Source organism: Gobius niger (genome assembly GCF_951799975.1).
Source record: "Gobius niger genome assembly, chromosome: 14".
Classification (NCBI taxonomy): domain Eukaryota; kingdom Metazoa; phylum Chordata; class Actinopteri; order Gobiiformes; family Gobiidae; genus Gobius; species Gobius niger.
Window position 1 is genome coordinate 2,385,157 of NC_136865.1, and position 13,696 is coordinate 2,398,852.

The window sequence follows — 13,696 nt, forward strand, 5'->3', positions numbered from 1 at the left end:
CCATGTCCTGGAACACACACACCAGGGCTACATGATAACTGAGCAGCTATGGATGTATAGAAATTATATGATTGATTGACTTTAGTTTTCTGTTTTTTTTTTCGTGGGGGAGTGCTGAAGCCCAATCTTGTCTTGGGCACCAAATTACCTGTTGAGTGCCAACAATCCAGACCATTTTTCATGATATTTGTAGCACCACAGCATATTCTATGTGATAGTTATGGACACATGCTATGGCTCGTATGAAAGATGAGGCTCTAAGCTCTCCGTATGTGAAAACAGTTTAATTCTACGTGCCTCGGTTCCTGAGAAATCTAAGCTAAACAGAGGCTAATTTTGTTCAAAATCACTTTTTAGAAAAAAAGAGATAATACGTGTTTTATGCAACACTCTCCTTCTGATTAACTTCTCTCTACCCTCGTCCTCTCTCCTCCTCTCTCCTCCTCTCTCCTCCTCTCTCGTCCTCTCTCCTCCTCTCTCCTCCTCTCTCCTCCTCTCTCCTCCTCTCTCCTCTTTGGACAGACACTAGCATTATGGCAAGAGGAAAATGCCTAAATATATTCGTTTTAAGTCCATTTTCAACAACAAAATTGTTGGCACGTTTTGAAACACGTGTCAACACATGTTTAAAATGTTATGGATTTTAAACAGCCTGGTTCTCGGATTGAAGACTTTAACAGGATGTTTCTCAGCCGTCCTTGGACCGATTTGGATGCTGTATAGTTGCTCATATTAACAAGGATATGAGCATCCTGGTTTCTCTGACACATTTAGATGATAACCGGGACACTCGAGCTCAAGCAAACACACTCCATGTTTCAAACTCTTATATGCATTATCTTTGACCTTTTATTAGCGTGTGGGTAAATCCTGTGAAGCGAAGTGTCCGCGACGCTAACCGAGGTACGGGAATAATCGTAGCCTATAGTTTGGTTCCACAAAGTTTCATGCTGTAATTGAAGATAGATTTTAGAACAAATATCCCTCTGTTCTAAACCACTATACTGTACACTCAGCCTGTTGCTTGGGGGGGTCCCGTTTGAGGATGTGCCGCGGGTGTGTGGGAGGGGCCCGCGCTGTCTGAGTGGGAGGGGCCCGTGGGTCGACTTAATAGACCAGAGTTCGGGTGAGGGACCTATTTGTGCTGTGCTGTTCGCCTGTCCTTCCACTGCTCCACTGCTCCTGTCCCCCCCAGTCCGGAACCCAGCCAGCTCGCCAACATGGAGGCCATCAAGAAGAAGATGCTCATGCTCAAGCTGGACAAGGAGAACGCCCTGGACCAGGCGGAGCAGGCCGAGGCGGACAGGAAGGCGGCCGAGGAGAGGAGCAAACAGGTGAGACTCTAGGTGTTTTGGACGAACCATCTGAACTAACGTAAAACTAAAATAATAATAAAATAGTACTATAGTATTTATACAATCAATTATCAATCATTTCTGAAACATTTACAAAGCTTTCCTAGTCATTTCCTAATCATTTATAAGCAGCTAGCTCCAGCCGTTGACCCTTTTCTAAACCTTAACCATTCCTGACGTGTTCCTGACCCTATCCAGACCCAGGGATAGGGCACACTGTTACCATGGCAACCGTTTTTAGGTGCTCATGTATGTGGATTTCGCACTAATAAAATACAGTCAGGTGAATGATAAAGTGACGCATATTTTTAATGAATAAACTTCTTGAAGATAAGTGGCTAACGTTAGCGCTGACCTTTAGCTCGAGCTGTTAAATGATCTCTCCAAGCCATTGTCTTCATCCATGTCAAATCCATGTAAAGTGGAATACTTCTGACTAATATTTAATCTTAAAGATTCCACTGTCTCTTGAGTTTGGTTGGTCTTTATTGTAGAAATACATTATTGCTGAAGTTTAGAGACTTCTAGTGAGCTACGTGTCCGATACAGTGAGTGAGGGGTTAGGGACGAGGTGGACATAAAGAATTCAAAACAATTCTAAAATTGGCTGGGAAAACAAAAGGCCTCAAAATGGCGTCCATGACAAGAAGAAGTCACATGACCCAGACACACATAAAGGATTAACAATGATTTGGAAAAATGACTATTACCGAAATGAAGACTAATGGTGTGGCATTAACAATAGAGTCCATTAAAAGGATGAGTGACATTTTGAACTGTTTGTTACAGTTCAAAATACAATGTTATTGCAAAATGTGTTTGTTACATTTCCAGCACAAAATACGAGCTGACAGTGTGAGCGGCAGAACCTTGGTAGATCTCTAATCCCTTTGCTTGGTGGTGTGCAGCATGAAGACGAGCTCATCCAGATGCAGAAGAAGCTCAAAGGCACAGAGGACGAGCTGGACAAGTACTCGGAGGCCCTGAAGGACGCTCAGGAGAAGCTGGAGGTGGCCGACAAGAAAGCGGCCGACGTGAGTAGCCTTTATTCTGCTTAAATCGGCTTCGTTTGTGCCGCTGTCCAACTCGGACGTACTGCCCCCCGTTGGCAAGTGGTGTTACTGCGCTAACATGTAATAACAGGTGAAATAAAAATAAATAAACCAAACTAAAATAAAACTATAGATAAGACGATGTTTTTTTAGGCAGATTGGTTCACATTTTTAAAATAATGCAACAAATTGTTGTTAGCCTTTAGCTTCAAAACAAACTCTCCGACCTTTATAAAAACAGACGTCTTAATGAATAAGTATCATCTACAGGAACTCTCCATCACATAATCATATGGAAATAGGATTATTTGAACGGGTTGAAGCTAATCTCAATAGAAAAAGAACAGGAGCTCACTTCTGGTCAGGGGAACTAGCGTCGTGTAGCGAGCCACATGGTGTAGCGAGCTAACTGAGGCTGCTGTTCTTATAAACCTGTTTTTTGCAAGTACTTTCTCAATAAAGATTATCCATTTTAATGTAATAAACTGATAATTATAAACCAGATCCAAACACTGAATGTCAACAGCAGATTGTCCACTAGAAGAAAAACAAGCATGAAGCTAACGTTAGCATTATGGTTAGCATTCTCTCTTATTCATGGGCTGTTGAACCGCTTAGCTTCTTTCCTTGTCTCTGTATCTTTATTTAGTCAAATCTTTCAGCATTTGTTGAAGTAGATTTGGTGTAATAGATTAAAAAGTAGTTTTGTTTTCCCTCAGGTGGCTTTGAACATGAGCATTTATTTTCAAACACGGCTTTAGTACATTCAGTTTTAGCCTGATTTTCCTCAATTGCTTCAACTACAGCCTTGTTTTCATATTTTCTCAAGTCTTGTTTTGGCACAGTTGGATGAAAAACGCGTATTGTTTAAAAGAACTTCTAAAATGTTGCAGTCGTTCTTCTATAATGACTAAAACACTGAGTAAGACTCCTCGGTTCTCCGTAAGTGTCGAGACCGAGCCTAAAGCTGAATAAAAGTGTTCCCGGAGTCTGCCCGGGTCCGGACAGAGCCGCAGTGTAAGTGAAGCCTGCCACATTCCATTGTTGTCGTGGCCGAGCTCAATCCTCCAGCTGTTGGGGATTGAGGGCCCCGTTATAACCATGATGTCAGCGGGCTCCATGGCTGCCATCGGCCCCAGGCACACAACAATAGCCCAGAGCTTTTTAGGGACATGATGCTGCCTGAGAGATGTGCTGAAGGCCACAGGAGCTGACTGAGAGAACCTTTACAGCAGATCACCGGGATCAACATCAAATCATGTTTCAAAACATAATGGCCTTTTTAAAGGGAGGAAACTTGAGTCATGAACGGAGAACAATTGTTACAGAGGTGACCTTTAAATTGTGATAAGGAATAAAGTCAGTTCTTGTTGTCTTTTAGTGTTAAAAGCAAGGTGATGGTTCCCAGCATGTGTTCCACAGAGACTAAGGGGCCCCTGGAATCTGCTACAGCCTGTACTTTGAAAATGATTTGTTTTTATGGTCTGTTTGGAGCTTTGTCCCATAGGCTGCCTGTCTCCTGCAGAGTTGGATTGTAGATTATGACCTCATCAGATTCTAGAACGTGACCTTTAGGCCGACCCAGGGAGGCACCTCCACTCGGGGGATGTGTTCATGTACTGGGAGTTAGTAACAAAGTACTATTCATGTTACTTTCAGCTTAATTATATGACCAGAGATGGGTAGTACTCAGTTACATTTATTATTACCAGTACCAGAAAAACTATTATTATTACATGTACAAGAATAACTATTATTATTACATGTACTAGAATAACTATTATTATTACATGTACAAGAATAACTATTATTATTACATGTACAAGAATAACTATTATTATTACATGTACAAGAATAACTATTATTATTACATGTACAAGAATAACTATTATTATTACATGTACAAGAATAACTATTATTATTACATGTACAAGAATAACTATTATTATTACATGTATCAGAATAACTATTATTATTACATGTATCAGAATAACTATTATTATTACATGTACCGGAATAACTATTATTATTACATGTACCAGAATAACTATTGTTATTACATGCACTAGAATAACTTTTTGAAGTAATTGTAATTTTGCATTTTTCTACTTCTACTTGAGTTATATTCAAATCTATAAAAACTTAACTTGTGCCACTGAGTAAATGTTTTCATGACAAATCTTCATTTTGACATAAAATATGTATTTCTTGTTTTGTTTCATTCATTCTTCATAGTAATTTCTTTGTATATGTTTTTTAATGGTATTTCCTTTATTATTTTATGTTTTGTTTCATCATTTATGTCACAACTGAAACGTGACTCAGACTTTCAGGCTCAAACAGTTCCTCACAGTACTCGAGTAACTTATTCACTCTTAGACGATAGACATGAGTGCATCACAATGTGTGTTAAAAATGTTTCAAAATGTGTCCAAGAGTTAAAAGTCCTTTATTGTGACATCTGGAGCCAACGTGTTTCCACACGATGGGATTTTGTCAAGGCAAGAGTTTCACAAACTCTTGACAAAAATACGTATAGTGGAAACACGCTGGCTCCAGATGTCACAATAAAGGACTTTTAACACTTGTACACCGGAGTCAGTCACTGGGTCCATGATCTCTCTGTACAAGACCAAAAACGTCCTCAAAAACAAAATAATGTTTCCTCTAAATAATAGTATAGGCCTTTAGAATGCTGTGATGTCACCTGCAACCCAGCAATACTACTATACTATACTATACTATACTATACTATGCTATGCTATGCTATGCTATGCTATGCTATGCTATACTATACTATACTATACTATACTATATACAGTAATATACAATACTATACTATACTATACTATACTGTACTGTACTGTACTGTACTGTACTAACCAATCACACCAAGCACATCAGGAACCAGCAGACCTGTTTCTACAATGTATCTGTCTATAAACTATAATATGACTAAAGCAGGACTTAACCTTAAATGAAACACAGCACAGGTGGAACATGCACCACAGTTTGAGAAGCACAGCCATGGAAGACAGAAGGTTCAGTACACTGCTTATTATTCAATTATTCATTTGTCTATAACTGACATAAAATCACAGGTCTGACCTCCAAACCTCAACATTCCAAAGCAGACTTCTCTGTCCTGCTGTCTGACCATCGATAAAAGTGAAATAAAGAAATGACTGAATAACATTGTCCGTGTGCGCAGGCTGAGGCAGAGGTGGCTTCACTGAACCGCCGCATCCAGCTGGTGGAGGAGGAGCTGGACCGGGCGCAGGAGAGACTGGCCACAGCGCTGCAGAAGCTGGAGGAGGCGGAGAAGGCCGCCGACGAGAGCGAGAGGTCAGGGGACGGGGGGGACAGGGGGGGACAGGGGGGACAGGGGGGGACAGGGGGGACAGGGGGGACAGGAGGGACTGGCCACAGCGCTGCAGAAGCTGGAGGAGGCGGAGAAGGCCGCCGACGAGAGCGAGAGGTTAGGGGACGGGGGGGACAGGGGGGGACAGGGGGGACAGGAGGGACAGGGGGGACAGGAGGGACAGGAGGGACAGGAGAGACTGGCCACAGCGCTGCAGAAGCTGGAGGAGGCGGAGAAGGCTGCCGACGAGAGCGAGAGGTCAGGGGACGGGGGGGACAGGGGGGACAGGGGGGACAGGAGGGACAGGAGGGACAGGAGGGACAGGAGAGACTGGCCACAGCGCTGCAGAAGCTGGAGGAGGCGGAGAAGGCCGCCGACGAGAGCGAGAGGTTAGGGGACGGGGGGGACAGGGGGGACAGGGGGGACAGGAGGGACAGGAGGGAAGGGACAGGTGGCACAGGAGGGGGCAGGAGAGACTGGCCACAGCGCTGCAGAAGCTGGAGGAGGCGGAGAAGGCCGCCGACGAGAGCGAGAGGTCAGGGGACGGGGGGGACAGGGGGGGACAGGGGGAGACAGGGGGGACAGGGAGGACAGGAGGGACAGGAGGGACAGGAGAGACTGGCCACAGCGCTGCAGAAGCTGGAGGAGGCGGAGAAGGCCGCCGACGAGAGCGAGAGGTCAGAGGACCGGGGGGGACAGGAGGGACATGAGGGGACAGATGGGACGGGACATCACAGTGACAGTGTTGCTCCTGACAGACTCGCCCCTGTGAAGGATTAGGGTGTTAGAATGGAGTAGGGCCACTAACTGACCGCTGTCTCTCAGGGGGATGAAGGTGATCGAGAACAGGGCTCAGAAAGACGAGGAGAAGATGGAGCTGCAGGAGATCCAGCTGAAAGAAGCCAAGCACATCGCAGAGGAGGCCGACCGCAAGTATGAGGAGGTCGGTGCCTTTTTGTCCCAGAACTCTGAACACTTTTAGATTGAATCCACTTTAAAGTAAGAATGTGTGCTTCTCCCCTCTGCTGGAGCTGTGTATAATAAATGTGTATAACGGATAGAACCAGAAGAAGAAACACTGTTACCCTCAGCCAAGTCATTTATTTTTCACCTGCACTTGAATAAGTACTTGTACTTTAGTAATTTGACTGGAGTAAAATGCTTGACCCCCAGGTGGCCCGTAAGCTGGTGATCGTGGAGGGTGAGCTGGAGCGCACAGAGGAGCGGGCGGAGATGGCGGAGGCGTAAGCTGCACTCACTGTCTTATACCAACGCACTTTCACAACGTTCCAAAACTTTAAAGGGGCACGGTCGGGTTTATAGTTGATTTTAGCGGTTTTGGCACTTAACATATAAACTCTCTTAACATATAAACTCTCTTAACATATAAAAACTCTCTTAAACTCTCTTAACATATAAACTCTCTTAGACCCTCTTAACATATATAAACTCTCTTAAACTCTCTTAACATATATAAACTCTCTTAACATATAAAAACTCTCTTAAACTCTCTTAACATATAAAAACTCTCTTAAACTCTCTTAACATATATAAACTCTCTTAAACTCTCTTAACATATAAAAACTCTCTTAAACTCTCTTAACATATAAAAACTCTCTTAACATATAAAAACTCTCTTAACATATATAAACTCTCTTAAACTCTCTTAACATATAAAAACTCTCTTAACATATATAAACTCTCTTAAACTCTCTTAACATATAAAAACTCTCTTAACATATATAAACTCTCTTAAACTCTCTTAACATATAAACTCTCTTAACATATATAAACTCTCTTAAACTCTCTTAACATATATAAACTCTCTTAAACTCTCTTAACATATAAAAACTCTCTTAAACTCTCTTAACATATATAAACTCTCTTAAACTCTCTTAACACATAAAAACTCTCTTAAACTCTCTTAACATATATAAACTCTCTTAAACTCTCTTAACATATATAAACTCTCTTAAACTCTCTTAACATATATAAACTCTCTTAAACTCTCTTAACATATATAAACTCTCTTAAACTCTCTTATAAACTCTCGCCTAGAAACAAATAAAATGGCAAACCCATGCAATAAAGGTATAAATGTTGCACCGATGCTAGTTCAAAGGTAGTTTTCCAGTCTTACCGAGATTTTTTTTCCCAGGGATTTTCCTTGTCTTTTTTTATTCATATCTAATTTCTTGACAGCCTTGTTGACCTTTGAACAAAGTTCTTGCATAAAACTCTAGGACATGGCCATATTGGGGTCAAACTTGGCTGTGAGACCGTTTGGGAACACATTGGATTCTGGCAGCCATCTTGTGATTGTCCTTTCAAAACACTATTCATTTTTGTATCCTTTAATTATTATTATTATTTTTTTCTGCTAATTTGATGTTTGATGTGATAAATACTGACAGTATGAAGTTTTGCTTGTTTTGTTTTTTAACAGTAGCACAGGCTTTCTGTCATTATAATTGGCTAAATAGATTTCCCTCTTGTAAATATGTATATTATATATTTGTAGCCCAGTATTACTGGGCTGTATATTCACCATTTAACATTTTACAATTGTGCTGCATTTTATGACATAACATGAAGCAAAGTTAATCTGTTCTTAAAGGGACTAGATGTTGAACATGAGACAGTGACTACACCAACTGTACAATGAATTATAGAGAATGAACAACTGTCCTTTAAAGATTTACAAAACTTAAGTAAAAATGTCTGACCTGACATTTTTACTTCGACTTCCCAGGGATACAACAAACTACTCACTGACTGTATCTCAAATTCGGACGTTATATCAACAAAAACCACATTCCCATTTTATATGACTTTGCTATTAGCATTAGCTTCACCAGTCAATCACAAGATGGCCGCCACGTTTCGCACGACAGCGAGCGTCACGACCTGTCTAGAGTTTCCTTAAACACCTTTGCCTTTAAAATTAAAATGTCTACGCATTTTTACTGCAAAACCTAGTTAATTCAAAGACTGACCAAAATGAAATAATCTTTGTGTCTAAAGTGTCACAAAACAAATGTGTAAATGTAAACCTGGCTCAGTCCGTTTTTCAGATATCGTCGACACAAATGTATGCACATTTCGCCTTTTTTTTTTTTACACTTGAAACGATTGGTTTTCGCAGTTCACTTTTCCTCAGTTTATGTCAGTAATCCACATTTCAGAGTGATCTTATTGGGCGTGCTGTTGTAGGTGTTTAGGTTAGAAAACACAATACTACCCTTTTATAAAGATCTCCCCGTTCCCCGTCATTGTGTCTGAACTGTCTGTGTCCGATGCTGAAGGAAATGCGCCGAGCTGGAGGAGGAGCTGAAGAACGTCACCAACAACTTGAAGTCTCTGGAGGCCCAGGCGGAGAAGGTACGGTCAGACGTCCAGCTGTGACCGTTACACTGAGCACATGTCACAGCGCCTGCTTCCCTCTGCCCACAGTACTCTCAGAAAGAGGACAAGTACGAGGAGGAGATCAAGATCCTCACGGACAAACTCAAGGAGGCAAGGACCACGCACACACACACGCACACACGCACAGACACACACACACACACACACACACACACACACACACACGCACACACACACGCACGCACGCACACACAGACACACACATGCACACACAGACACACACACACACACACACACACAAAGGCACACACACGTTCAGTTTGTTCTTGTGTTTTTATATAGTGCTGCCTCATAAAATCAGCAATGACTTTCTCTCGATTGTCGCCATGAAAAGAACAGCTGGTTTTCGTTCTATTCTTATATATATATATTTTATATTCTCTTACTCGAGTTTTGAGTTAAATGTGTTTAAATACTTGTAGGTTTTACTCAATATGACATAGAGCAGACAATGAAGAGGAATATTTCATTACATTTCCCATCATTTCTGTCATTTCTGCAGCTCCAGCTTTAAACCACAGGCAAATATGATAATATTGTTAAACGCAATTATTTTGGCCAAGATAATTGTGACCCAAAATGTCCTTATTGTCCCATCCTTGTTCCAGAATAAACCCATATGTAATCAGCACAGCTAATGCTAACAGAAATATGCTAAAGTTATGAACATTTCTTCAGTTCACACCAGTTATACTTGAGAACATACTAAATAAGGTTATTCTCTCACTGATGCAGTAGTTTTACCCGCAGACTCGCTTCTCCTCTGCAGGGGGCGCCATTGGCTTCTACTTCTCTCTTACAAGTTGTTCAGAGGAGTGATCTTTAGAAGTTACCTGATATCTGGAACCAGGGTTCATTTTGACAACATATTTTAATTTAGTTTGAGTCTAGAAAATAATGCTTACATGTTAGTCAAGATTTGGTCAAATCATTTTCTTACATTTTTGTCTAGTTTCAGTCGACTAAATTTAAGATGAATTTATGCGGCTGAATCTAATCTAATTTAGTCAACCTTACATTCATAATATTGATTACGTGCATATGTAGTGAAGGTCCTTTCCTTCACACACAAAGCTCAGAGCTGTTCCTTTGGCAGTGGATTCAAATGATGTGAGGCTCCTTCAAACTGTCACTGGAAGTTTGGATCATTTTATTTAGTCCTATTTTAATCACATATGTGTATTTTAGTCAGTTTTAGTCTCATGAACAACTTCAATTTAGTTTTAGTCTATTTTTAGTCAGCAAAAGTTTTAATTTGACTAAAATGATGACAAATATTTTAGTCGATGAAAGCAACACAGCACATCACTGCAGCAACGATCTACAGCCGGACCAGCGCCTGCCTTTCATATCCTCACATCCTCCTGTTTGCTGTGTAACAGGCAGAGACGCGTGCAGAGTTTTCGGAGAGGTCCGTGGCCAAGCTGGAGAAGACCATAGATGATCTTGAAGGTAAGAGCAGTGCTTATGTCTGCAGCTGGTGTTCAGAGAGCAGACTTGAATCTGCTGTGTCTGTGTGAACAGATGAGCTGTACGCTCAGAAGCTGAAGTACAAAGCCATCAGCGAGGAGCTGGACCACGCCCTCAACGACATGACCTCAATGTAAGAACCGTTTGCAAATGTATGGAAATATCCCAGAGGTCTTGAATGGGACATATGCTAAATCCACCTTTTGAGCGGTTAACCAGAGCATCAGCACTATTTGCTTCTCTCACAAAGGTTTACGTTATCTTATATATTATATTTTATTCTACTGCACTTGAATCTGTATTTCCTGAACCATTCCTGGGCCTAAATGGGGGTCCGAGCCCCTGTGACCTCAGCCCACTTCAGCCCTGGAGTCTGGCGGGGTTCATTTGTCTGACCAGTTTGGAAGCGGTTAGATAAGATAAGCTTTATTGTCCCACAAGAGGGAAATTTGTCTGGGACTATTCCATGCTGCAGCCAACAATCAACACACATAGACAATATAAATAACATGTGAACATACAACAAGCCTGCCCCCAGTCTACAGGAGCACAATATAGAGTATGTCCTTTGTCCATTGTCCATACACCTATCAGTGTTCAGAATGGCACATTGAGCTTTGTTTAGATTTGTATAACAGCCTGACTGAAGCCGGGACAAACAGGTTTCTCATCTGTTGAGTTGACAGGAGGACTCTGAGCCGTCTTCCCAAAGGCAACACTTCGTAGATATGCAAATACCACACGCCTAAAAGCGGAACAACTGGGTCGTATTGATAAGTTAATGTTGAGCTAAACAAAGCCGCTAATTATACTATTAACGGTAAATAATATTAGTAACAGCTGTATCCAGTTATGGCTTTGACGCAGCCCCACAGCGCCACCTGTCGGTCACTCTCATAGTCAGAACTGAAAAACTAAAAAAAAATGTGTGAAAATCCCACATCTAACCACATGGAACTATCGAAGCACTGGGTTAGGGTTATCCCCGCCCCAAAACGGTCATGGTCCAATCACACCACGTTGCTGCCAGACATTCTCTGCATCTCCTGCCATTGAAACAAATGGTGTGGGTTTTCACCTTTCAATGATAAAAAACATGCAGACAATAGCGCCTGTTAGCTTGTGAGGTAAGACTTACAAGCTAACATTTACTTTTTAAGTCCTATAGGGAGCGTTTAGTTTAGAGCTTTGATATTTCCGACGCAAGTGTTTTTATTTTGCCAGTGCTGAGAGCACAGGGGACATCACGGCTGGAAAACCATGACTAATATGTTACCTCGCTGAATAGACAACCACAGCCGTCTCGTTGCCCCTGCAGGTTTAGTAAGCTAGCTAGCTAACTAAACCTGCCCGTTCCAGAGGATCAGAGGAGACTGGAGGCCGTCAGCCAGGTTTCCTCCCGGTGCTACAGTTTCCCCAACAAAAAAACAAAGATCCGCACAGGCTGCTGCTCACCAATTTCTTTGGCACCACAAGTTTAACGTTTCGTTTAGCCCTTCATCCGACATCAACAAAACGCCCGATACGTTACACTTGTGGTGCCAAAAAAACTGGTGAACAGCAGCCTGTGCGGATCTATAGTTTTTTTTGATCCTGCACGGTACTTTAGAGCGGGATGTGCATGTCTCCTCAGTGATTCTGTGTTACAGTTTCACCAACGTCCATGCTGGTTAGGATGACCCACTGTGGAAGAGCAGCTCAGTCGCAGTGGCTCAGGACTAACACCTGAACACTATTTCGCTGTAAGCTCAATTGTACAAATTAAGGTCAATTGTACAAATGAAAGTTTAAACAAAAGTCATTATTTTGTGCTTTTGTAGTTATTAGAAAACCTAACTGACGGCCCTGACTGGGAGGTTGACCGATAGACAATATAAATAACATGTGAACATGTTATTTATATGTTCACATATAAATAACATGAATGCTGACAAGAATGCTTGTCAGCATTCTGCAAGCTAAGAATGAAAGCTTTTATTTTCTGCTTAAGACAGACAATTCCTACCGTTGTCTTTGGAAGTCCCCTTTCCATACATTGAAATCATTTGAAGTTTCTCAAACATAAAATATCAATGCAGGTTTTTTAAGATTCGATTCAATATGACACGTTCCCTTCAAGCTTGTGTGTACAGTACAGTGTTAATTTTGACAACATATTTTAATTTAGTTTTAGTCTTTTGACTAAAATGTAATGTAATTTTAGTCGAGATTTAGTCAAAGAAAGTCAAAGATTTAGTCTAGTTTTAGTCGACTAAAATTGCATATCAATTTAGTCGAGTTTGCATTGATAATATTCATTATAATCATATTTAATGTTGTTCCTCTGCTTCATGGAGCTGCTCCACATGAACAAAGCTCAGAGCTGATCCTTTGGCAGAGAATTTACATGATCTGAGGCTCTTTCAGACGCTCAATAGAATTTTGGATGATTTTAGTCTCTCCTTTTCATTTTTATTTAGTCTTATTTTAGTCGACTAAAATATCTGGACATTTTAGTCACAGTTTTAGTCTCATGAAATTTTTTTAGTTTAGTTTTAGTCCAATTCTAGTCGTCAAAAATATCACTTTGACTAAAATCAAGACTAAATATTTTAGTCAACGAAATGAACACTGGTGCAGTACAGTGTGTCCGAGTCTGGAATCCAATGTCCAGTAAATCCGGTGTTTAACTCTTTGTTTCTCATTGTGTGCAGCTGAAGCTCCTGATCCCGCTCAGAGGAACAGAGTGACACAGCCCTACGGTCAACATTTAATAACAACATCCCCATGTAACCACTTCGATTTGTCAACAGTTTTGGTCTTACTATGTGCATTTGTAATTTTACAATAAAGTTCAGCGAGAGTAAAAAACAAAAACAAAAAAAAACGGTCCATTTCTCCTCCTTGTTTGTCTGGCATGTATCATTTTAGCGTAGGGAATAATCAGTAGGTGTTCGGGGCATATCCAGGGGTAAGTCTGGGTTGACTTTGGGAACGTCTGGGAGTCCCCGCATAGACTGCTGCCTCGGGATGGATGGTTACAGTCACAGAAG

At 41.3% G+C, this 13,696-nt stretch overlaps 1 protein-coding gene across 3 annotated transcripts; it reads left to right on the forward strand.

Moving 5' to 3' along the window:
- Window positions 1-1,153: 1,153 nt before the first annotated feature.
- On the forward strand, window positions 1,154-13,584 carry LOC306973601 (tropomyosin alpha-1 chain-like; the record flags this gene model as incomplete). Of its 3 annotated transcripts, XM_079570561.1 has the most annotated exons (10): window positions 1,154-1,334; window positions 2,264-2,389; window positions 5,619-5,752; window positions 6,594-6,711; window positions 6,942-7,012; window positions 9,074-9,149; window positions 9,222-9,284; window positions 10,577-10,646; window positions 10,719-10,797; window positions 13,358-13,584. In XM_079570561.1, the coding sequence occupies exons 1-10, from the start codon at window positions 1,221-1,223 to the stop codon at window positions 13,359-13,361; spliced, it is 855 nt and encodes a 284-aa protein (XP_079426687.1). In that variant the 5' UTR covers window positions 1,154-1,220. The 3 variants fall into 3 exon arrangements, with proteins under 3 accessions (XP_079426687.1, XP_079426688.1, XP_079426689.1); XM_079570562.1 differs by lacking the exons at window positions 1,154-1,334; window positions 2,264-2,389; window positions 5,619-5,752 and adding an exon at window positions 5,966-6,026; XM_079570563.1 differs by lacking the exons at window positions 1,154-1,334; window positions 2,264-2,389; window positions 5,619-5,752; window positions 13,358-13,584 and adding an exon at window positions 6,407-6,445 and having other exon boundaries at window positions 10,719-10,801.
- Between the last annotated feature and the right edge of the window lie 112 nt (window positions 13,585-13,696).